This window comes from Bidens hawaiensis, unplaced genomic scaffold (assembly GCF_021521415.1).
Source record: "Bidens hawaiensis isolate Kalapana, Puna unplaced genomic scaffold, B.hawaiensis_p1.1 tig00003698_1, whole genome shotgun sequence".
NCBI classification, from domain to species: Eukaryota; Viridiplantae; Streptophyta; class Magnoliopsida; order Asterales; family Asteraceae; genus Bidens; species Bidens hawaiensis.
In genome coordinates, this window is record NW_027491212.1 from 875,785 (window position 1) to 901,536 (window position 25,752).

Here is a 25,752-nt window from a genome sequence, read left to right on the forward strand (position 1 = left end):
TCTCACCAACTAGTGAATATCCAATAATCCACATGATTACTCATAAATCCTCGTGACTCATGTTTACAATAAGTCACATGCAACAATTTGATTCATGTTAAAAATCCTTAGTCACTTCAAATTTTTTGGCCCTTGGTCTTAAAAGAGACTATTTAATCAAAACTTTGTTATGTTTTATTTTAATATTTAATCATATAAGTATCTTAGTCAACTCAGAAATTTAAATCAAACATGTTTAACCCACATGTACATTTTTGTAAATCGTAATCAGTATCAAATCCGCAGTTAACCTATGCTTATGAATTGAGTTATCGAGCACTTAACCTTCAACGCAAATCTTTAATTTATTCACCTTTGGTGTAAAAGGCTTCTACATTTAATCCTACCATATTCACATATTCTTCGTTACCTCAGATATAGCAATGATAATCCTAGGAACACATTAGTTACATTAGTACCATATATGTGCTACCACACTGGCCAAATGCTATAGTCCACACACTATAAACAATGTATTCCCACGATTACCACATCATATACTAAGAAAACAAACTTAAGTTCACATATAATTTTACCACACGTTAATCACATGCTAGAAAATCATCAACATTATACCACTAGTGAAACTATTAAATTAATTGCATACCTTATCTTCTTGAATCAAGTCTCATACATGAAATCCAGAATAATACACCTCATTGATATATGAATCCAGCAGCTTGGTAATTTACTACAACACAACTTGTTTAGAAACATTAAGAAACATCAATCTATTATAATTGAAAGTGTCTACTAATCTTATGTTTCTTGATCAAGCCTCGGACGGAACACACATCTCACATCAAGAGCACAAGGTTTAAGTCCAAGCATTATCAACAACACTTGATCCCTTAAACCATAGATCTAATACCAACTTGTAACACTCTAAACTTTGAAAAGACAAAGATAAGTTCAAATGTCTCAACGTTATTTCAAATCACGCGGAAATTTGGTCCCAAAAATTTTCTTTTGTTTAAACAATCATAACTTGGTTAAATCCACTAACTACTATAATACATTTTGTATAAAAACACAAGTATCTACTGTAAAAGAAAATGGTAACATATCAATATTTAGCACCACTTGCAAATCATTTAAATAATCTTCGTGATGTGTGTGTCCGTATATCATCCCGAGCGCTTGATCATCAAGAACATTACCTATGGCAAAAAAAAACCCACAAGTTAGTATTCATCATATAAGAATCCTAGTATAAATGCATGTATATGAAAATTAAATCAAAATACGGCAAGACAAAACCAGCCGAAAAATCTGAACAGGCGTATGTCGTTACAACAGTGTTGTTAACAAATATTCTTATTAATAAAACACCATTGTAAACACATCAAACAAATCATTAAATATCTATAAATTTTACTAACGACCCATTATGGTGTTAACTAACTTCTGATCAAAAATCATGTAAAAATAAAATGGTTAAGACCTTCAAACAGCCTCTGCGAGTGGCTGACCTGATTGCTATCGATAATTATTTTATGGACGAATCAAGCGCAAAAACACATAAAAACATTTCAGAAAAATCTATAAAAATTATCAAAAGTATATTATGATGTTAGCAAGGTTCTCACAAAAATTCATGTAAAAATAAAATGGTTAAGACCTTCAAACAGCCTCTGCGAGTGGCTGACCTGATTGCTGTCAATAATTATTTCATGGACGAATCAAGCGCAACAACACATCAAAACATTTCAGAAAAATCTATAAAAATTACCAGCAATCCATTATGATGTTTACTAACTTCTGGCCAAGAACCACGTAAAAATAAAATTGGTTAAGACCTCGAATCAGCCTCCGCAAGTGGGCTGACCTTTTTATGGCAGCATGTGTATATTAATTTCTTTATAGTTAATAATTTTGTAAAATCTATATAATAAGATTTTTTTTTCACACATAAAACAATATAATTATATACATATGAAAGAATTGTTGATGATGGCATTATATGAAAAATAGATATTACATCAACATAGCAGCAGGTACGCGGGCAACAAGTAGAGATGGCCAAAAAAACCGGTTCCCCAACCGGTTTATCGGTTTAAACCGGAAACCGGTTTTTACGAAAACCGGTTTTTTAAAAACCGGTTTGACCGGTTTACAAACCGCCGGGTCGTATTTCGGTTACAAGTTTTAGATCCAAAACCGGTTAACGAACCGGTTAATGGAAAAACCGGTTTTTTTTGTTAACCGGTTATGGAAAAACCGGTTAACCGGTTTATAAAAAAACCGGTTTTTGACCGTTGTGGAAAAACCGGTTAACCGGTTTCTCCATAACCGGTTAACCGGTTAAAACCGGTTTTTGAACGTTGTAACGGCTATATGCCCGTTTTTTTTGTTTTTAGACCGTTTTTTTTTTTTTACCATTTTACCCCCACAAACATCTATATATAGTTTAGGTTGGGTATTGGTTAGATCACACTCGATTATACAACTCCAAACGCTCTAAACGTTTATTTCATACGCGATTATTTTGTTATCTCACGCTCAATTATACCACACTACCACTCCATACGCTCTTATTTCGTAGTCGTTTATTTCATACTCGAGTATACCACTCTTATTTCGTAGTCGATTATCATGGCCTCCCAAAGTGCTGCTTCATCCGTCAACATGGGTGCCTCGAACACGGGAGAAACGGTCGTTCGGGTCATCCCCACGAAACGAAACCATGATGTTTGGCAACATTTCGACCTATGCGAAGTGTCTAACGGTAGCCAAAAAGCTCGATGCAAACATTGTTTGAAGTTTTATGGCAAAGATGCAAACTCCACTTTAAAAGCACATGTACAAAGGCCCTTTTGCAAGACCTTGAAGGACGAATCGGGAAGTAGTTCGCAGCCGGAGATGACGAATCAAGGAGCGGTGTTTACGTACGACGTTGAAGCGGTACGTCAACAGTTTTCAAACTTTGTGATTCAACAAACACTTCCTTTCAACCACTTCGACAACCCTCAATTCACGGAGATGATGCAAAACTATGTTCAACCACGCTACCAACACGTAAGTCGTTCGACCCTTAGAAGAGATTGTCTTAAAGCATGGAAAAACGCTAAATCCGAACTAATTTCATACTTTTCAAACTTACAAACTGGTGTAAACTTAACAACGGATGTGTGGTCGGTACCTCATGGTTCGCCCGACTCATACATTTGTGTGACGGCTCATTGGGTTGACCCCGAGTCGTGGCAAATGATGAAACAAACCGTTGCGTTTCAATTGTTTGATTACCCGCACACGGGTAGAAATATTTTTCAAATCTTGGATAAAGTCATTCGACAATACAAGATTGAACATAAAATCTTTTCAATTTCGTTTGATAACGCGTCCAACAATACGGCCGCGGTTGGCCATTTAAAATTAAAGTATAAACCTATTTGTGATGGAGCGTTTTTTCATAGCCGATGCATTGCACATATTATCAACTTGGCCGTGCAAGATGGGTTAACCGTGATCGAAACGCAAAGAAACAATTTTAAAAGAATGTTACGAGATGTTTTTAGCAACAATAAAACATTTTCAAGATACAAAAAATTTTGTGTAGAAGCTAATTGTCAATGGTTGGGGCCAAATTGGGATTGTCCAACAAGATGGAACTCGACTTGTAATATGTTTGAGAAAGCCATCCAACAAAAAGAATCATTAATTGCGTTTCATCAAATTTTGTCAAGTAGGGGTAAATGTGCACCGTACGATCCTAGAAACTGGTTATTGATTGAGATCGTTACGGAGGTCCTTCAAATTTTTAAATCTTGCACAACTAGTTTATCCGGGGTTTACTATCCAACAAGCCCCGTTGCTTTACCAAAAATTGCTGTCATGTGCACAAAGTTGAGTGAACTTCATTGTAGGGGTGCACCTTATTTTGATATGGGTGTAAAAATGAAAGAAAAATTTAGAAAATATTTTCAAGAACTACCCGCTGTTTTGACATGTGCTGCTGCGTTAAACCCTTGCATCAATGTTGGTGGTGTTGAAGCTTTAATAGAAAAAATTTGTGATGAGCTAGGGTTAAACGACGATCAAAACCCCTATTATAGCCAAACTTTAAAGAATGCTTTCAACACCACCTTGTCAAACATGTATGATGTCTACCTTACAAAATACGGGTCGTCTTCCCAAATTCATGACTCGTTAAGAGCTGTTGCCCAATCCCAATCCCAAACCGACCTTGAAATGGGGATGTACTACATGATTTGGGAAGACGCCGGTAAACGTCAAAAGGTAAACACCCCAAGCAGTGAACTTGGAAGGTATGGTGGTACCAACTTTGTGAAACACATGACTCCGGATGAATTTAGAAGTCTTGATTTGCTGGCTTGGTGGAGAGGTAAGGAGGATGAGTTTCCGATCCTCGCCGCCATGGCCAAAGATTTACTAACGGTCCAAGCTTCCACGGTAGCTTCGGAGTCTGCTTTTTCTGTTTCTGGCAGGGTTATATCGATTAGGAGGACTCGACTCACTGCACCAGCTATAGAGATGTCGATTTGCTACAAGGATTACTTGGACTCTTTAGATAGGGCACAACATCAACGCTCACTCGAGGGGGAAATGGAGTATGAAGCGGGCTTGTATGAAGACGAGGTCAATGAAGGACACACTCAACCAATGACCGATGAAGAAGCCGCGTACGACGATTACCTAAGAAATAGCTCGGGATCGGGTAGCGAAGAAAATTAGTTAAAGAAACAGCAAACATGGAGGCAAATCATGAGTAAGAAACAACAAGTTGTTCATGTAATCGTGTCTAAGCATTCTTTTTCCTAATATGTGCTCTTATTTACTTGTTGATTTGGATTTTTCTAATTTAGTTAAAGAAACAGCAAAGATGGAGGCAAATCATGAACAAACTGCAATTGGGAACAACAGGAGCATCTGCTAGTTCACGATTTAATGTTTGTATTTTTGAGTTAAATCATGAACAACAGTTCTTGGCAGAGATTTCTTCAGTGTTAATGATTTAATGTTTGTATTTTTGAGTTACGAATATGCGATAACGATTTAATGTTTGTATTTTTAATGTAAAAACTATAAATGAAAGTTATGTGTTTTTAATCTTTTGTTTGTTGAAAACACATTCACCAACACACACTCATACTCATCTTCCAAGCAAAGAACCCTAACAACGAAAGCAAAGAATGGCTTCGGTCAGTCCGTTTTGCCTTGTAGTTACCGTTTTGCCTTGTAGTTACCGGTTTGTTTATACTGTGAAAAAATAATGGTCTTCATTAAGTACAAAATATAAAAAAAAAATATTCGTATTTGAAACCGCGAAATTTATAAAAAAAAAAAAAAAAAACCGGTTAATAAAAAAAACCGGTTTATTAACCGGTTCTAACCGGTTTCTAAACCGGTCCTAACCGGTTAGACCGGTTAGGGTTTTGACAGCAAAAAACCGGTTATTAACCGATCCGGTTATTAACCGAACCGGTTTTTTTCCGGGCCAAAAAAAACCGGTCCGGTTAATAACCGAACCGGTTTTTTTAAAAAAACCGGTTTGTGCACCTCTAGCAACAAGCTGCGCCGCCACCCCTTTCTGAATAGCAAACCCTAACCTGCTAAAGACATACCCGTGCCCTTTTGGAGTCGACACATTGCTATGCACAACCCGTTGGACCCTGGTTAGGAAACGGATAGCTTCCGGTGCCAAGGAGCCAAAGGTATCAAAAGCCAGAGAGACAAAAACATGTTGGTTCTCTTCGCAGGCTTTAGCATGTTTCTCCACCTTCTTCGTTTAATGAACAAACATAAATAAACAAACATAAATAAAGATTTGAAGTTATCGTTGGCACCGGACGAACATATAATAATTTTAAAGTTATCGTTAGACAGATTTGAAGTTATCGTTAGAAAATAAAGATTTGAAGTTATCGTTAGAAAATTCATTAACAAAAATATTAAATAATAATTTTAATGAACAAACATAAATAAACAAACATTAACGAACATATACAGACGCTCACAAACACATTATCGAACGTTCACAAACAATTGAACAAACATGGCCTATGTCGTGTTCGTTCATTTAGTTAATCGAACGAAATTTCTTGTTCATGTTCGCTCATTTATTAAACGAACAAACATATATGAACTTCCCTGTAAATGTTTGGTTCATTTACCATTTACAGCCCTCAGTTTTTTGTTATTGTATATGAAATAATCATCAAAACCTAGGTCTATCAATGATTTAATTTGTATGTTTCATCTCTCAGCGATTGTTCCGGATGATTGACGGGTTGAATTTCAAGGAATTTGTGGCCTTTTTGTCTGCATTTAGTTCTCGAGCCATCGTACAACATAAAGTGGAATGTAATTACTAATTACCTTCTCTTATTTATATGACAGTTTGAGTTTATTGAGGTTTATGATTTTGTTTGCTTGCAGACATATTTAAGGTTTATGATTCTGATGGGAATGGGAAGGTTGCATTCTCTGACTTGTTAGATGTTTTACGTGATTTGACCGGTCAATTTATTTCTGAACAACAAAGGGAGGTGAGTTTATAACCTGAAAGGAAATTAATTAGCTGTCTACTTGTCATAACCTACAATTAATTATTAATCTTTGTTGATTCTGCTTTTATAGCTTGTTCTGACCCAAGTTCTTGAAGAAGCTGGTTACAAGAAAGATTCTATATTAGTTCTGTCCGACTTCATGAAGGTGAACTGAACTTCTATTTTACTTTTCAGTTGATACAAATTACAATTTTTTTTGCACATGTTCGACAATCCCATTAACTTTGTCACTGTTTTATTTAGAAAACAAATGACTGTAAAACGAAAGGCTGCACTTAAATATGTTGTTTTCATTTGCATTTTACTTTAATCTTCAAAAAACTTGTGAAGGTTACAAGATTTTCTCATATTTTAAGGCCATATATATTTGCAGATTCTTGGCAACTCTGGCTTGAAGATGGAAGTTGAGGTTCCAGTTGACTAGTCAGTTGGAGTTGTAGAAGATTTGAAGTTATAGTTGCTTTTTTTTTAATTATTATTAGGGTGTTTAGCTTCTGGTATTGGACACTTGTTGTAAGTTAAAATAATTTGATTCTTAATTATCTTGACAAAAACTGATACAATAGATTTTCTGAAAGAGCGTATACACCAAAATGCTATTTAAAGCTATGTTTGGTTTTCATACTGCAAAACTCTGCATCTCATTGCAAGTGTGAAAAAAAAGGGAAAATGATCTTAGCTAACCATATATAGTTGAACATCGATATAGTAATTACGTTGATTATTCACTAATTCTGTTGGATTTTTATTTGAGCCAACTGGTTTAAGTAATAACCTAACCTCGATATATGAATCTGTAATGTTTCTTATTTATATTTGAATCTTCGTTCTTCAACACTCATTAGGTGTCATGTATCGGTTTCAGGCAAACTTCTCAAAAACTATAGTATAAAAAAAAGCAACAAAGAATGGTTTAAAAGTTGGATATGTGCATAAAAAATGCAAGTAAGCTTACATAAAACAATTTGCAATTATGTAAATATAAATATAAATATACATTTAAAGCAAATTAAGAAAGAAGCATTACACAACAAAAGCAAGGACAAAACTTGTCTGTCTTAAGCCAACAACAATCCTGAGAAGATAACTGATAGCACTCGAGTCAACCTAGACCACTTGTACCCGTTCCATTATTCTTTATATCTACATATTAAATCTCTCGTGAATCGACCAATTTTACCTTGTTGACTTGTTTCCATCATGTCATTTTAGATCTTTATCCTGTCTATCAATACAGCAATCCCTCTTAAATTGAGCAGTTTTGCCTTGTGCCAACATGCCCACTTTAACCTTATTAACTTGAACTTTATTTTGTTCCCTTTAAACTTGTTATATATGGTTTTACCTACCTCTACAATGTTCATAGGGGAAGGTCTACAAATCCCTTATGTTAGCTTCATCATAGGCCTCAAACCAACAATTTTGTTAAAGAAATATACTAACCAAGAACTTCTACCTCAAAAGCACATTCGACATCAAGTAGAGCATAATATTGTCCAATATGTGTCCTCTCTAGATATAGTCATCGTTTTTCCATTTATGTGCCTTATCGCCATTAGATGCCCATCTTCTGTGACTTATGGTGTTATGGATATACACAACAAATAGATAACCTTGAAACACTGTGAGAAGAAGATGCATCTTCATCTGCTAGAGTAGCTTTTATACGAATGTGCACTCCTTGTGCATTCAAAGATAACCTATAATTTTCTTTGATCTCTCCTTTAAATATCAATTACGTCAGATTGAATTGAATGATCCATCTCTCCTAGGGTTCTTATCTGAACCATGTGACTGGTTTATCGTTTACCCAAGTTCATCATGCAATTCATCTCAAAACTTAACTATTACTCGTATAAGTTAATGACTAATGGGTCATCATAGATTTGCCTTCATCATGTCTGCAGAAAAAATGTAATCTGAGCATCATAAAAAAAACCTTACATAACACAATATGTATCACGACGAAGAGTCTATGGAGATATTTCACCAAAAAAAATGCTAACTTAGATTACCAGGCTCAAGCTATAGATACAACTATCAATCATCGGACTTGAAATACTAGTCACAAAACAAAATTTCACAAAAATTTGTTGCAGATTAGTGATAGTCTGCAACAAATTGAACAGTTTATCTATCAAATTCTGATCTCAAATTCAATCAACATGCGAAAACTCAAATACATCACCAGAACTAGTGCAGCATCTGATTCAATACATCAACATCATAATACCGTTTCTATACAACACCAAACAAAAATATCAAATGAACCTAGCTCGTGGATGCTCCGTGATCATCCTTCAATCCACCGCAATCATGATCATTGTCGCTGGAGTCTTCATCGAACGGCTTTTGTTTGTGAAAGATGCAGCATTTCTTGGAACTCTTTTTCTCAAGGAATTCGTTGTCGACGGTGCCTTCTTTCCACGTCACCTTCTTCTTCTTCCTTGGAATCAGCGTTAACGTTAGGGTTCTTGGAGCTGGGGTGGCTTCTAGGGTTGATATGGTGGTTGTTGTTGATGATTGTCTCGCCATTTTTGCCTGCTAAATTCTAGGGTTTGATGTTTACATGATTTGGGGAAAAAGAAGGTTGCGTAAATTCGATCTTCCAACACGTATAACATGCCACGTCAGCTTTTATTTTATGTTATTTTAGCAAACTTTTCATCTTAGTCCTTCTTGTAAATAAGAGTTTATGACATTTGAGCCACTAAAATTTTTAAATTAATTTGCTTGCATGTTTTTAAATTAATCCAATACCAACTCGATCTGGTTGCCCTGACAACAAACATTTGCATGAAGTGTGTGTCCGGATAATCCAAAGCCTTGGTAGTTAGTTGTTGGTCATCCGGTTGAAAAAATAACGTTGATGAAGCTGCCTCAGATGCTATGTTTCATTTATCGATTCTAGTATTGAACGAAAGGTTATACCTATGGTTCGGTGTTATAGATCAATCCTAGTCCACTAATACTAATAGGTAGAGGGGAAGAAGCACTATGGTTCGGTGCTGTTTGTTTTTTCAGAGGTAAAACGTCTGCAGTCTGCGGACCACATCTGCAGACATCTGTAGCTGAAGAGGTGGACCCAACATCTGCAGTCTGCAACAAAAAAACTGTTTGTTTTTTAACATCTGCAGACCGTTACAATAAACTCAAATTTAAATAATCAGAATATACTAAAAAATTAGACAAAACAGCATGAATAAACAACTATCAAATTACTAATCTACCCTCCAAATAATCAAACAACTACTTTAGATCACAAACCCTAACAAAAAAACAAACAGTTATAATAATAATAATAATAAGCAAACATGCCACACAAATCATTAATCCTCTCAGCCATATCCTTCACATCTTTTTCAGCTTTCTTGATGATGGTAGAATAAGACCCTAAACCCTAACAAAAACCAAATCGGACACAACTTAGCATCAATTAACCAATAATAATCAATAAACTGGTATGAAATCTAGCCATTTGAGTTTTTTAAAAGCATTGTGTCTTACGTAGGTTTTGAGGAGAGCAATATCGTCTTCATCTAGAGGCGGAGTGTTCTTCTCGTCTCTGATCTCGTCTTCAATGTCGGTAGGCTTCGTTGATTGATAATAATAAGATTATATTATTATTATTATTATCGCCGGAGAGATGTAAAATTGGGTCGTTGGCGGCGACGCAGATAGCCGGCGGCGGTGGAGGAGGTGGAGCTATGGTTGGGGTGGAGAAGGAGGAGCATGTGTTTTGTATCGTTGATAATGAGAAAAAGAAGAAGAAGAGGAGAAGAGGTGAGGAGCGACAGGGGCAACACATTTAGGAGAAGAGGACGCGTAGACGTCTTCAGAAAAACAAACACACTGCAGAGGCTAATGTCTGCCCGTGGCAGACAAAAGAGGTGGAGAAGTGTTTTTGATGAAAAACAAATAGCACCATATTATCCCTTTCTTTAGCAGGCTTGGGACTAAAAGAATGGTTCAGACAACAAACATTTCATCTGTTGTTCATGAAAAGATTAAATGAAAATAGTAACATTGTGATTTAAAAAAAAGTATATTCTATAGTGAAAGATAACATGAATTTTTGGTTATGTACCTTATTCTTACAAACTTAAATTCATATAATACACGAGCATTTCATTCTTACATCATCATATCACATTTATTTGGTGTAGATAAGCTTAAGTTGAGTATCAAAAACTTTTTCATCATGTATCACAAAAGCAAACATTGTTACTCAAGGGTGTGCAATTTGACGGACGGTTATCACTAAACATACTCATTTGAAACCATGTATAGAGCAAGATCACAAAGACAGTGGTCTAAACATGGTAATCGATGAATTAATTAACAATGCCTTATGGATCATAAGATTGATAACTGCTCGTGCTTGTTCATAATGCCTAAATTATTTACTAGTGCAAGTGATGATAAATCTGCTTTTATGACCTATCACCCATTAAGTGAAAATTGCACTTGTTGATGGACATTGGTTAGCGGTTGCTAGGGTAGGATTAGTAGAACTTCCTTGTTCTGTTAGTTACACCGTAATCTTGAGAAGTGTTTATATTTCAACGGTTGTACTATATGTTAGTGAAGTGGTTGAAGATGGATGCATTACACATTTCGGACATACAGTTAGAACCCAGGATAGAGATGAGAAAAACAAAAGGTAATAACATTATCAAATTTATGGCAATTTTATTTTCTTCTTTCAACTTAAAAACACTCGTCGCAGAAAGCTTATTTGTGTTGGCACAAGTATAAGTCGCCAATCACAATGCTTTAGAGGATATAAGGAATCATTAGAAGCCATTAACTTGTGAAGTAGAAGTTCTAGACTCTATAACTTGCTCAATAGATGGTGCCATCGATGTTCCTGCTAAGAAAGACTTGACAAGGGCGAGTGCTAGCTTTGGTTTATGCAAAGGTACCTCGTGCCCGGCTCCTCTTACTGTTACAAAAGTTAATCCTTCATACTTTTGTGTCCATCCTCCTACCTATTTCAAAAATCAATAAAAATTTCAACTTCCTAAAACACTCAAGAGAGAAAGAAAACCCATTATTTGCCCAATGTGAGACCACATGTTCCACAACAGGCCCACACATGTTATTGATGAGGTCCCATGTTCGACCCACAAAATAATGTATGCGATGACAGATATAACTACCTGGCCATCTTCATACCAGGCGTGCCATGGGTCAATTGTGGTAAGGTTGAGAGCATTTATACTATGACGCGTAGAAGTAACAGGAATCACTGCATCAGTATCACCACTATAACAAAAAAAACGTTTTAAAAAGATAAATAACAAAATTTTGAAACACTATATTAATAAATTATTTAAAAAATATTAACACTAACCTGTATAACCAAATACGAAGTCCAGAACTTATAAGTTCTCGATGGACATCAAGCATCGATATAGGAGAATCTTTCCAGTTCATCTCTACAACATCACTACACAACAACTTATGACATTAATTTGTAATTATTTGCTAGTAACGCTTAATTTGTATGCGCTTATCTTAATATACATCTAGTACCTGCAGGACTCCCATTTTTTTGAATTATTACCGTGATAAACATGAAGGGTACTTTGAACTTCGGGTAAATTAAAGTAAACTGCAGAGTGTTGTTCGGTGCAAGGATCATAACTCTGCCCTATATGTCCGACCTTCTGTCATATAACAGAACGTTCCAATAATTATTAAACAACCAACACTTCAGATAATTAAATAAAACATTATAATACGTTAATACTTACATGCCATCTTTTTAGAAACCGTGGTGACACTGTTGGTGGGGCAAGGAGGAGTAAAGATGCTATAAGGATCAATGTGACCCATTTCTTGAGAAGCAATATCAGTTATTTTGTCACACTCGCTTGATGGATGAATAAATGATTCTCGGTTGCATAATTCGTTTGCTTTCTTGTATGTTTCGTCAGAAATCATACCAGCTGTCCACATAAATTGAAAAAGCCCAAGGTGATCATTATAATCATCAGTCAGACCATTTCCCACCTGCATTTTATATTTACATTATTTATAAAATGCACAATAAAAATTGGTCAAAAAGAATTTTTGTACCATGTAACCCTTGAGATTAATTGAACTTCCTGCATTTGCTTTGTTATATCTCACAATGGCTTGGCTCAGTTGAGGAACATGAGAAAGGTTTAAAGTTTAAACTAATCAAATACCATAGATCACACTCTTCGACTTTTAAGGTCAAACAGTGTAACTTATAAAATAAAATTTTACATCAATTAGGTCGCAAAATTAATATAAATTTTTCATCATCTGTTATAAGTGCAATAGGCCACTAGAATATGGAAATTAGTTCATTGATATCAAAGTCAAATCTTTGACTACTTATCTAGTAAAATAGTACCTGCATAGCTCTCGCCTGCTATATAGAAATCACTTCCTTTAAATTGTGGAAATCGTTCAAGCCATTTTAATAGAAACTGAAGTGAATCCGCAGCTGAAAACAGAATAGTGTAAATCAAGATAAGCGCACAGGTATTATAGTTCATAACTATACACAAAAACTTTTATGCACAGATAAGGTGTTACAATAAGAATTAACTGCATGAGTAGGTGGTTTGGATTTAAAAGTTGTGCTTCTAGGTTGTTTTGGTGAAATGGAGCATTTCTAGGTAGCCCGCTAATGGGACAAGCGGGATTCAACCGAGATTATATAGATCTTGGCAACGTGTTGCACGAAAAGCCCTGCCATGTCAGATTCCATAATGGGACAAGCAAGGTTCTATAAACAACTACAAATAAATGCATAGAGTACAAGGTAAGAAAATGCAAAAGAAGTATATATTGATTTATTAACATAATATTTTTTTTTAATTTAATTATTGGGTTTAATTATTTCTCAGAAAACATCAAATGAAAAGGGTTTGTAAAGTTGGACCCTGCTTGCCATACCAGCGGGCTTTGGAACCCCGCTTGCGCTACAAGCAGGCTTGACATGTGGCACAACTACTCTGCAACGCATGCAAAAACAATTCCCCTAACCACCTAGAAACACCCTTTGTTTATTTTTCCTAACCCTTGTATTCATGCGAAAAAAACTGTCACAATAAATGCATGAAATTGTAAAGCTTGAAGTTATACCGGTTCTTTTATCCCCATTGCTTGTAATATCTGAAGAGGTATTAGAGTAAGAATAGCCAACACCAACCGGAGATTCAACAAACAACATGTTCGCCACTGCATCTCAGTCATCCAATAAAACAAAGCTCTTCCGGATTCTTTATTCACAGTTACATAGCCAGCATATTGAGCAAAATCGACGTTGAAATTTTGGCCGGGAAGGTTTGAAACTTGGTCCAGCTTCTGTTGAGTGATCGGGTTTGAATCGGATGAAGTTACAGAAATGAAGACGAGAAGAAGGAAACTCCATTTCCATAATGGCATTTTGGTTTGGAGTTTGATCTGAAACCGGTTGTACGTGTGAGCCGAGGGAAAGGAAAGTTATATATTAATAGTGATAGTGGGAAGGTATATTAGTTTGTTGGGATGTTATAACGTTTACTTGCCGTTTAAGAATGTTGGCGTTACCCATTCTTTGCACGTTAATCTAACTTTTTGTTTAAAGATAAAGAAGAAAAAGAGATTTTTGATTGAACACTTATCTGAACAACTAAGAACAATAACAAGTTTATAAGCAAAATATATGGATTCTTTCTAAACACATAATTTGATAATAATCTGTATCTATATATATATATTAAAACAATTAAGTTTTATTGGACAAACTCTATTGTTTCCATATATAACAATCACTTCTATGATTTTTTTAATAATTAAATAATTCAAAAATTAATTAAATTAATCAATAACCCACAATTAATTCACATACTAAGATATTTAAATCATCTATAAACTAATTTTTAGCTAAAACCGACAATTTTAATATTCAAATTTAAATTTTAAACTTAAATTGAAACTAACACAATGAATGTTCAATTTTAATATTCAAATTTAGACCAAAACTAACAACATAATTAATTCATATCCTTACTAAATGTATTTACTTTAAATATAAATCATCTAAAAATAAAAACCGTGTAATAACTATTTTCAAACCCTCAAGTATTAGATGTCCAATTGATAATTCCTACTAATTTTTTCAATAGTTCATTGTATCTAACATTAATTTATTTTTAGTAATTTCAATTTATGGTCGTCCAACTTGGTATATTGGCTAATTGCATGGAAAAGGTATTTGATGGAGATTAGGTTGATTATGTTTGTTTTCGTCACTACGAATGTATTTTAGTTGTTAATTTTCTATCATTTTTTATTTTATGTAGCTTGTACAATTCATGTAAATTAATTCATTTTTATATGAACAACAATATTTATTTTCTGTGTTAAAATTTTTTAATCTTATCTTGAAAGTTTTAACAATTAGTTATTAAACTTCCCAAAAAAGGGAACGTTTTTTTATAATAATATTTATAATTATTTATTTCTGTTTTTAAAATTCAAAGCTGACTACTATTGCAACAATCTTTTGTAGTTTTTAGTAGTATTCAACCTCAAAAAACGTTCCATCTTTTATATTTAACCAAATTTTAATTAGCATAAATGACAAATTTAATGTAGCTGGAAATTTTAAATAATTTGCTTTTGATTATACTCGAAAGTTAATAAGTTTTGTATTAAAAACTCATTAATTTATTTAACTGATTTAATATGTGTTGTATTACTTATTTCAAATTTACCTATAAAAAATCTTAGATATTTACTATAATTGCTTATTTATTTTAAAATATTCATCATCTTTAATTTTACTGATACATTCCAATCATTTATACATTAATTTATTTTTGTTTTTAAGAACTGAATTTGATCACTCTTTTTTAGTTTTAATATTTTTCGATCTCAATAAACTTTACATCTTTTATATTTGGCCGATTTTTAATTAGGCTTAAATGTCAAGAATTACCGATTCGTATAAATTATTCTGGCCAAATTAAAAAACAAATAAACTAAATAGAAAATAAAAACTTTCTATATTTTATATTTGACCAATTTTTAATTAGGCGTAAATGTCAAGATTAATGTATAAAATTGAAAAAAGAATTATCTAATGAATTTATTGTTAAATAAGGTAATGATGCTAAAGTGTTGACAATAATTTCGTGATAATTAAAAAAATTAATAGTATATTGTTTAGTTATTGAATTTTCAAGAAAAATGGAAAGTTTTTTATAATAATATTTACATTTATTTATTTTTGTTTTTACAAAAGCAAAATTGACGACTTTTGCAACAATCTTTTGTAGTTCTTAATAGTATTCAATGTCATCAAACTTTCCATCTTTTATATTTAACCAATTTTAATTAAGCATAAATGTCAAGATTAATGTATACAATTGAAAAAATAATTATATAATGAAATTGATTTTAAATAAAGTAATGATGTTAAAGAATCTGAAACATAATTTACTGCAGATTGCAATCACTTTAATTAAATTTTAATTAGGGAATGACCTCTATTTAATAAAATTAAAATTAACCGGTTTACTTTTAATTATCTATATATTATTTTAATTATACTTAATTAGTTAAATTAGTAGAATAAAACTTTATTGTTTCGATTTAACTTAATATATTTAACTAAAAAGTCTTTAAATCGAAATAAAAAATAAAGTTTAATTACAAAATAATTTATAATAAAATATACCTTTATTTATTTATTAATGTTGAAATGAAACTCATAATACCTTAAAACTTTAATTGTATATATAATCAGGCTGCTATGGTTTATTTTGTTTTTTAGATTGTGAAGCAAAATGACTTTTTTTTTATGAAATGTCGAATAAGTTGATGGTGGGCTAATATGATTATAACATGTTCATCTCTTCATTTGGTTTTTTAATTTAGGTGTATAGTAAGTTTGTGTAAGTATTAACTTCTTATGTACACAAGTTAAATGCTTAATATTTTGGTTACAAACTTATGTTAACTATTTCTGTTGGTTTAAAATGTTAGTTATGAAATTTTATGGTTGTTTATATGTTTTCAACACATGTCTAACAGGGGCTACTATTCTAGAAATATATTGGTGGGTTAGATACTTTTACATAAATGAATTTCTGATCATTTATGTCGATTCAAGTTAGCCGATAGTCTACATATACAGTAGAGTAAGTTGTGTTATTGTTGTTTTCTGTGTAATATTTTTATTTTCATGTCTTTAATATCTTTATGAACACCAAATATAAATAACCTACATTAATTGCCACTAAAGTTAATAGTATTTGGTTTCCAAGTTTTCTAATTTTTCTGTTTTATGTATTAAAATCATCCATTAAGTCAGAAAAATTGAAACATCATGCTCTATAAAATTCTGCTTTTATATTTATGTTGTTCATCGTTTTCATATGCTAACCATATTATATTATATTATAGATTTGTTCAAAATTAAAGGAAACAGAATTTTGGGGTCAATCAACGTCTTCCAATAAGAGGAGTTATTCAAACGGTTAGTCATTTTAATATTTTTTCAATTACCCTTTAAATGTTTTTTAAGAATGCATTTTTTTAAACGTGCAGCTTCAATGCCAAGAGAACTTCTTATTAGCATTTTGAACGGTAACGTTTTATTTTAAACGTGTTAATACACTATATTGTATTAATATAATTTTTTTTATTAACTAAAATATAGTAAATAAAAATTAATATGTTATTAACTAAAAATTAGACACTTGTAACAGAAAATTATAAACGATTTTTAATATAGTTATTATTAACTACATTATACCTTTTTTGTTAAACAAAGTTTTAATAACAATAAATGTATGTTTATACATTTCTTTTTTCTATTTTTTTAGAAATGATACGAAACATAATTTTCAGTTATCCAATACTATTTTATTTTCTTAAAAACCAATTAAAATATGTGTTTTAATTAAGATGTGTATACGAATCAGTTTATGTTAATTAGAGGCGCAAAGATATTCTCCATTATTTTTTTTACTTATATTTGGTTTACTCAATTTATATTATTTTCATATTTAGCAATAAAATTCACAAATTTAGTTGTGGTCTATATAAAAAAACAGTTTTTTGGTTTTTAAGTAAGATCATACCAATTTTTTTTTATATTTTAATTTAAACTAGAACTTTCATAAACACATTATGCTAAATAAAATCAAAAAGGCCGAAACTATTTTGACTCATAGATTGGTTCTAAAAGTCGGTGTGCCAATAATGTTACTAAGCAATATGGATCAGAATAATGGTTTGTATAATGAAAAACTAAATTGCGAGTAATTAATTTGGGTAGACGTTTTATTGAAGGTACTAATACTGGTTATCGCACTTGTATAATTCGTTGTGGTCTAACACCTTCAGATAAGAAATTTTCGTTTAAATTGAAGAGAATTTAGTTTTTTCCAGTTGTAGTCTGCTTTGCAATGAACATTAACAAAAGTCAAGGTCAATCTCTAGCAAGAGTTGACATATATCTAAAAGACCCGATGTTTACACATAGACAACTCTATGTAGATTTATCAAGAGCGAAGAGTGGTATTAAAATTCTTATATTAAACAAGGAAGACAAAGTTACAAATAAAGAATAAATATGGTTTATAAGAATGTCTTTTTTGTAGCTTATAAATTTTACATTTTTAACCTTTGATTTTGTTTTCAAAGATTGTAATTTGAATGTTATTTGGGTTTATCTTTGTGTTTCACAATCATTTATTTTCGTACCAATATCATTTACAACTTTAAGTATGCTGTCGTCCCGAATAACATATAACAACTTATGTTGTCCTTTCAAATGACATGTGTTTGTTCAAAATTATCAATATTTCCACCCGTGTCGTACACGGGTTAATAACCTAGTAGTAGTAGTAGTAGTAGTAAAGTGTCATTTTCATACTTGTGGTTTGACAAATAATGCAAATTTAGTCCAAAAAGTTTATTTTTCATGTGGGCCCTCCACGTTTCCCAGTTCTTGTCAGTTACATCCAAATAACTAACCCAATTAAATTTAATCGTTAAGTCAGGGATAGACATGTTTTCACTATTTTTTTATTATAATACTTATTTCAATGTACTCTGGTTTTCGTCCTTATGGTTTGTCTAAATTTGCGGTTTTAGTCCAATAGTTTCAAGTTTGCGATTTTCGTTCTTGTAGTTTCATTACAATTTTCGTCCTTTCATTCTTGTAATTTTCGTCCTTAACGTTTAAATTTAACGAGGTTAGTGATTTGGATGTAATTGGAAAGAACCGGGGAACATGGATGGTCCATATGCAAATAATAAACTTTTTGGACTAAATTTGCATTATTGTCAAACCACAAGGACGAAAATGGCACTTTACTCTGATAATGATAATGATAGTGATAATAATAATAATAATAATAATAATAATAATAATAGAAAGTATGATTTTTATACGAATGATATGATCGAAGTAATCTGGTTTATTGATTTTGGGTATGGATGATTGAGGTTAATTTAAAAGTGAAATCAAGTGTGAAACAAGGGAAGGGCATAAAAGGAATTATGCATAAAAGGCATAAAACACATGTCAATTCCTCAACATTTTAAAAAGTCCATAACTATTTTATACGACATTTTTTAGAAAAACAAAAAACATATTAACTAGCGTTTTTTATCTTTAACATGAGTACCATATTGTTATAGAAAAATAAAATAAAAAATTGTGAGTTTTTTATACATTGTGTTATAGGTTTTGGTCATTAGACCATGACCATTAGGTGTGGATGTCATTTTGCTTCTCACTTTATAGTGTCACGTCAACGCCACATCATACCACACTTCACTCCACCATTTTTCACAATACTATGGAAATGGTCACCAATTCACCACTTCCTCATTATTCAAATAAAATAATATATATATATATATATATATATATATATATATATACAATAATTTAATATAACTAAAATTAAAACTTAAATAAAAATAAAGTTACATTCATTGAGAAATATAACAAAAAATAAAAATTATTTCAAAAAAGGGCTGAAACGAAGAAAGTGGAGAAACATGCTAAAGCCTGCGAAGAGAACCAACATGTTTTTGTCCCTCTGGCTTTTGATACATTTGGCTCCTTGGCACCGGAAGCTATCCGTTTTCTAATCAGGGTCCAACAGGTTGTGCATAGCAATGTGTCGACTCCAAAGGGGCAGGGGTATGTCTTTAGCAGGTTAGGGTTTGCAATTCAGAAAGGGGTGGCGGCGCAGCTTGTTGCCCGCCTACCTGCTATATTGATGTAATATCTATGTTTCTACATATTGGAACCCAATTTTTGACACATCTAAATAAAAAAAAAAGCATAAAATAAGAAAAAAAACCCACACAACTAAACATATTTGTTGGCAATTTGAGCTTGCAACGCCTTCAATGCTCGTTTACACTTTTTGCCAGTGACTTCGATGCTAGTTTGGAGGATTTTAAGGTCCTCTCTCATCGGCGTCTCCTCTTCCCGCTTCCTCACCTCCTCCATCATTTTTTCTTTCATTTTGAGTTTCTGCTCTTCAATTTCCGTATAGTTGGTGTTCAACGCATCTAACTTGTTTGACAATGATTCCAATCTATCTGTCGTAAAATTCGATGACGAGCTTCCAGCCGCTCGTTTGCTTTTGTCCCGCCCGGGAGGGCGGATAAGTTCATTTATGTCTAGGATGTCATCAACATCATCCACGTTGAGATCTTGTTGACAACGAGCGTCGGAATCGATAGAGACGAAATCATTGTATTCAGATGTCTTTGTACGTTTCGAACCGCCAGTAACACCACCACCATTAATATACTCAGCCACGGTGGGTACCACTCTCCATTTCGGTTTATCCTTTACAACGAGCCAAAACGAAAAGTGAGTAAAATTTGCTCCCTCAATGCTTAAGTTTTTCTCTTTCGCTTTCGTCATAATGTTGTCAACACTCCAACCGATTTTGGGGTTCTTGCGAAGTTGGTATAAATACTGGTAAACCGAGCAGCTCGTCTACTCAATTCACGCCACTTCGTATTGATTTGATGAACATATCGATATTCTTCACGGTTTTGAACTTCATGAAACCGTTTAGTGACGGTTTTGTAAAAAAACGGTTCGTTTTCGCGAGTTATCGATCACCTACACAAACAATGTATATTTATGCTATGTTCAAATTTAAAACATTATTAATAAAGATAACAATAAAGTTACGGAGTCTCGATACGTTGACCCATGCTTTAGCTAACGTTTCTTCCTCCGTTGTAGTCCAATGTTGACTCACGGCCGGGGCCAGATCCTTCAGGTGAATCTTTATTTTTGGCTTTTAGTGATTTTTCGTTTAGTAACTTTAGATTGTTGAGTTTTGGGTATCGGTTGAGTGTCGAGTGTCGGTTGAGAATCGGGGTAACTCGCTTGCACCGGGCATCGTTGTTATTCCGGATGCTCGTTGTTGTTGCGCCCATTGAAATGACGGAACTTGAAGCCAAATAGGCGACTCAAAGGCCGGTCGATAAACGTCGTTTCCAAATGGGTGTTGTGAGTTGCTTAGATTCACTGAAAGTAATTTGTTTGAGAATGATTGTAGTTTAGAGACAAACGGCAGGGTGTTTGATTTTTAAAAGGGTGTTTGATTTTTTAAAAGGATTGGAATTATCCCGTTATACAACCGTTGAAAATAAATTAAATGGAGGTGGATTGTGGTTGAAATCAAATTAAGTGTGTTGATATTTTCTATTACAATAATATATAACCAAAACTAATTAGTATAACTAAAATTAAAATTTGAATATAACAAAACTAAAATTACATCCATTAAACTTAGTTTAAATAAAATAAAATATAACTAATTCATAGGTAGGTCGTAAATATGATCAACTAAATCTGACTTGAGGTTATGATGCGTTTCCACGTCACGGATATCTTGATAGTTTATGGTTCTGTGTTCATCGCTAGCTTCTTGTTGTTGATTATACATTTCAATGTACGTACAAATCGCCTTGTCTTTTTCTTCTATCATCATTGTGCAATACAATACACGCATACATTACAATTGTTAGTCTTTTTGGTTCCCAAGCTTGTGCTGGGTTAGCTATTATATGCCAATTTTTAAGCACGCCAAATGCTTACTCAATATCCTTTCTCGCTGCCTCTTGAGCTTTTATGAATACCTTCCGTTTTTCACCAATTGGATTTGAATATGAGTCTATAAACACGGCATAATCATGGTAAATACCATAAATAAGATAATAACCGTATCTAAATTCTACTCCATCAATCTCAAAATAAGAATCAGGTGCTACCCCGCTTTCAATGTCATTGAATAATGGTGACCGTTCCAAAACATTTACGTCGTTATTCGAACCGGCAAAACCAAAATAGACATGCCATATGTCCACAGATCTTGTGAAGCTACTGCTTCCAAAGCCACTGTTGGATGACGATGATCACCTCTCATGTACTGACCTCTACAAGCAGTTGGACAATTAAACCACTCCCATTGCATACAATCCAAGCTACCAAGCATTCCCGGGAAATCGTGTTTAGATTCATGTGCTTCGTATAATTGTTGAATGCCATTCAAATTGGGTTTCCTTAGATATTTGTTCCTATAAATCTTGATGGCACACTTACAAAATTTGTAAATGAGTTCTCGTGTTGTTCTCTCGGACATTCTCAAATATTCGTCCCAAGTGTCACACCCCAACCTACGGCGGAAATGTCGGGGCGTGAACTGATTGTCACAGCTCTCAAGGTTACTATCATGCATTATTAAAAGTTTCGATATCTATTAAATAAATTTCCAAATAACAAACATCCATACAAATCCAAATAAACGAAGTACATATATCAATCAATAACAATATGTCTCATTAAGTTTTCTTCTAGCATAAATCCTTAAGTGATCTTGTACTTCACATCAAACGATAACCTGCATATGCGCTGAAAATAAAGAAGTTTTGTCAACATAAGGTTGAGTGAGCAACACACCAGTTTAAATGTTCATCTAGAAAATAAGTATTTGCAACAAGTCATATGAGAATAATAAATTAACCAAATGATCAATTATAACTAAGATGTCGAGAAGCACAAAGCTATAACGACTGGCGTATGATCATACTATTATGATATTATGTTGGACCTCTCTGAATGCGGAAGCGTATAAAGCAAGTAAGCACATAAACAAGTAAGGTATAAGTTGTTAACACATAAGACAATAGTTGCAGTTTTGAGTATAACTATATATGAGAAATACAATTTACGCTTATGTCCCCAAAACATGGAAAACGAGTAAAAAGTGGGGAATGTGGTACTCACCTTAACAGACGAGCAAACGAGAAAAACAATATAATAAGAATGTTGATGATAGAATAAACGCTTCAAGGAATACTAACGAGATGTCCTATTAATGACTAATTACGTAAACGAATATAAATAAGAATTCAACAACGAAAATAATTAGAGGTTCGGGATTTAATGATCTAGTGGGTTCTTGCGAAAGTTAAAAATAGATATATTATTAATTTTATTACTTTTAATTTAACAACGGTTTATCGTAAATAATATTATTTTAGTTATACAAATTTACATAAAAAGTACTTAAGTAAATGTTTATAGGACTTTGGATAAATTATATAAAGAGATTAAAATCTAAAAATGCGTTAAATGTATATATATATATATATTCACTACGGGAGGGTTATCCTAAAAACAAGTAGTTCCCTATGAAGACTAAGAATAAATCATAGCCATTGGATCATGTTAATCAATGGTTGAGATTTAAAATTATCAAAAACCGTCATAGTTTCATAGAATTACTCTTTTACCATTATAACCGACATAGTTTCCTAGATTTGTTCTTTCACCATATGTTGTAATGCCACACATGTCAAAAATCTATTGGTTCTTACCATTCCTAGGAAACTCTTTCTTTTTATTTGAACCCTTTTCATATTCACTATTAGTAAAGATTTCAATATAAGTAAATATCGTAAAAAATAAAGGATAAATAACAATAATAATAATAATATATAAAATATGATTCTTTTTATAAAATTCTGAAACTATATTTTGAATACATTAATTAACAAAGATTATATGAATATATATATATATATATATATATATTAGATTACAACCTTATCAAAATAAATTTATTTATACATAATTCATATTCATAAATATACATACATATATATATATACACACACAAATATATACATATATATAGTTTTTAACAAGGATTCGAAAAAGTGATCAGTTAACATGTCGGTTTTTAAGTAAATACTAATTAATTATTATATTTTTAATATTATTAATATTAATTTTGATTATTATATGTATTATATGGCAATTAAACAAAAAAAACAACCAAAAACACGAGCCGGGGGGTTTGAACCCGCGACCCCGAGCCACCCAAGTTTAACAGATTCACCAGCCAACTGGGCTAGCTTGTAACTCGTTACAAACACGCAAACAAATAACTATAAACAACACAGGCGCAACCCAAAAGGCTTATGAACCCTAGATCGATCAAACAATTAATCCCGTTTGTTTTGGGTAAATTAACCATAGGGGTTTTATACAGTGACTAACGAAGAACTCAACAATATATCAGAATACCTGTAACAACGATTGTATGAAGGTTAATTGGTCGATATAAGGGTCGACCAGAAGAGGATCAAGAACACATTAGAGATGATCGAGAACATATAATTAATTATGGGGGTTATGTCAGCAATGGTTTGAGGATGGTGCGTGTATGTTTTATCGAATTATAATGTTTGTTTGCTTGTATAATAAGAAACGGGTTAGTTTCGGTTATTTAAACAGGAATTACAAATCATTATTGATTGGTATAACATAATTAGAGTGTCAGCGAGATCGTTTATGGCAATATTATCAAGCCTATGATTTGATTTCCATGTATATTACGAGAATTGAGGCTGAAGCTATGAAAACGGGTCATGGGTGGAGGGTTCGGATCCAGATATGGATACTGGGTTAAAGGATTCAGGAGGGAAAAATAAATATATTAATAATATTAATAGTATTTGCGTTTTAGTCCCTAGAGATTTAAGATGGAATTATATTTGGACAAACGTTTAGTTCGGGGTGATTTTTTGCCAAAGTAAGAAAGTTATATATATATATATATAAGTAAATAGTAATATAATAATAATTAATCTTCTCGATAAATGCAATAAAAATAACCCGAACATCAAAACGAGTCTGGTATTTAATAAAATATAAATCCGGAAAACCTGAGTTGTTACACCAAGCGTCGGATGTTATCTCGTACCCCATTTGACGTAGTGCAGTAGTGCATTTTTAGTAGGTTGTAAAACCTCGACGTCCTCTCGCATCCATTGATTGTCTAAAAAACGGGTGGTACGGTTCTAAATCTTTAGCTATCTTTATGAATAATTCTTTGCTCAAACGGAAACATCTCTTGACATTTTTTTCATCATATCCCGGATTGTCGTCAAAGTAATCAGCTACTAGGCGCTCATGACCCGATTCAGGTCTCTGTTCGAAGCAGCTCTTTTGTTTCCGGTGTCGATTTTCGCCCTCGTCAGTTACTATAGTGGCTGCAGCAGACGATAGTGTGAATAAAAAGCGGAACGACCGAACTCGACTCATCATCTGATGAAAAATCCATCTTAGTTTAGAGATTGTATGGGTAGTACTATTTGGAAGACCCCCACGCACAGTGACCCTATGTTGAGTAAACCACACTAAGATCTGCGGATCGTTGCGGCATATAACCTACGTGTTTGATTATTGCTTTTAGCATGGTGATAGTCCGAGGCGGTTTAACTTCTAGTATGAGTTGGGGATACTTATGCTAGTTGCAGGTTTGATTGTGGACTTTATTGATGTGCACCATGCTTTATACTTACATACACGCAAACTTGCGCGCTTTTATAAATTAACTCTTTAATGTGTATCTGAGATAAACTCAAGAACTCACTAAGTTTTTAGTTGACGCTTTTTAGCATGTATTCAGGTACGTTGAGGATAGCAAATTTGGATTAGCATTGTAATGAGTTTGACTAAGGGATAGAGGCGTATGTCAAACATGAAAAATGAAGATTAGATGACAAGAAGATTAGTAGATCCTAACACGGGATTGCAGCAGTGTTAGAGATGAGATAGTTTTGTAGTTGCACCTTGTCTTAAATACATAGT

At 32.9% G+C, this 25,752-nt stretch overlaps 1 protein-coding gene and 2 pseudogenes across 2 annotated transcripts; 1 reads left to right on the forward strand and 2 right to left on the reverse strand.

Moving 5' to 3' along the window:
- Positions 1-6,244: 6,244 nt before the first annotated feature.
- LOC143624149 (uncharacterized) lies at positions 6,245-7,115 on the forward strand. Its single transcript, XM_077094875.1, has 4 exons — positions 6,245-6,363; positions 6,439-6,548; positions 6,640-6,714; positions 6,943-7,115. Exons 1-4 carry the CDS (start codon positions 6,279-6,281, stop codon positions 6,991-6,993), a joined length of 321 nt encoding a protein of 106 aa, XP_076950990.1. The 5' UTR covers positions 6,245-6,278; the 3' UTR covers positions 6,994-7,115.
- Positions 7,116-11,241: 4,126 nt separating this feature from the next.
- LOC143624225 (serine carboxypeptidase II-2-like) lies at positions 11,242-14,014 on the reverse strand (annotated as a pseudogene). Its single transcript, XR_013152064.1, has 8 exons — positions 13,695-14,014; positions 12,957-13,050; positions 12,654-12,738; positions 12,329-12,587; positions 12,108-12,241; positions 11,926-12,021; positions 11,732-11,837; positions 11,242-11,560 (listed from the first exon to the last, which is right to left on the reverse strand). The product of XR_013152064.1 is annotated as a serine carboxypeptidase II-2-like (transcript).
- A 7,392-nt stretch (positions 14,015-21,406) lies between these two features.
- Positions 21,407-25,203, reverse strand: LOC143624186 (uncharacterized; annotated as a pseudogene).
- Between the last annotated feature and the right edge of the window lie 549 nt (positions 25,204-25,752).

Bases quoted from the DNA above. Each gene is read 5' to 3' on its own strand.
- LOC143624149 (XM_077094875.1), top strand. From the start codon at position 6,279: ATGATTGACGGGTTGAATTTCAAGGAATTTGTGGCCTTTTTGTCTGCA. The intron at 6,364-6,438 runs GTAATTACTAAT...GTTTGCTTGCAG, and splicing joins CGTACAACATAAAGTGGAAT to ACATATTTAAGGTTTATGAT. The intron at 6,549-6,639 runs GTGAGTTTATAA...CTGCTTTTATAG, and splicing joins TTTCTGAACAACAAAGGGAG to CTTGTTCTGACCCAAGTTCT.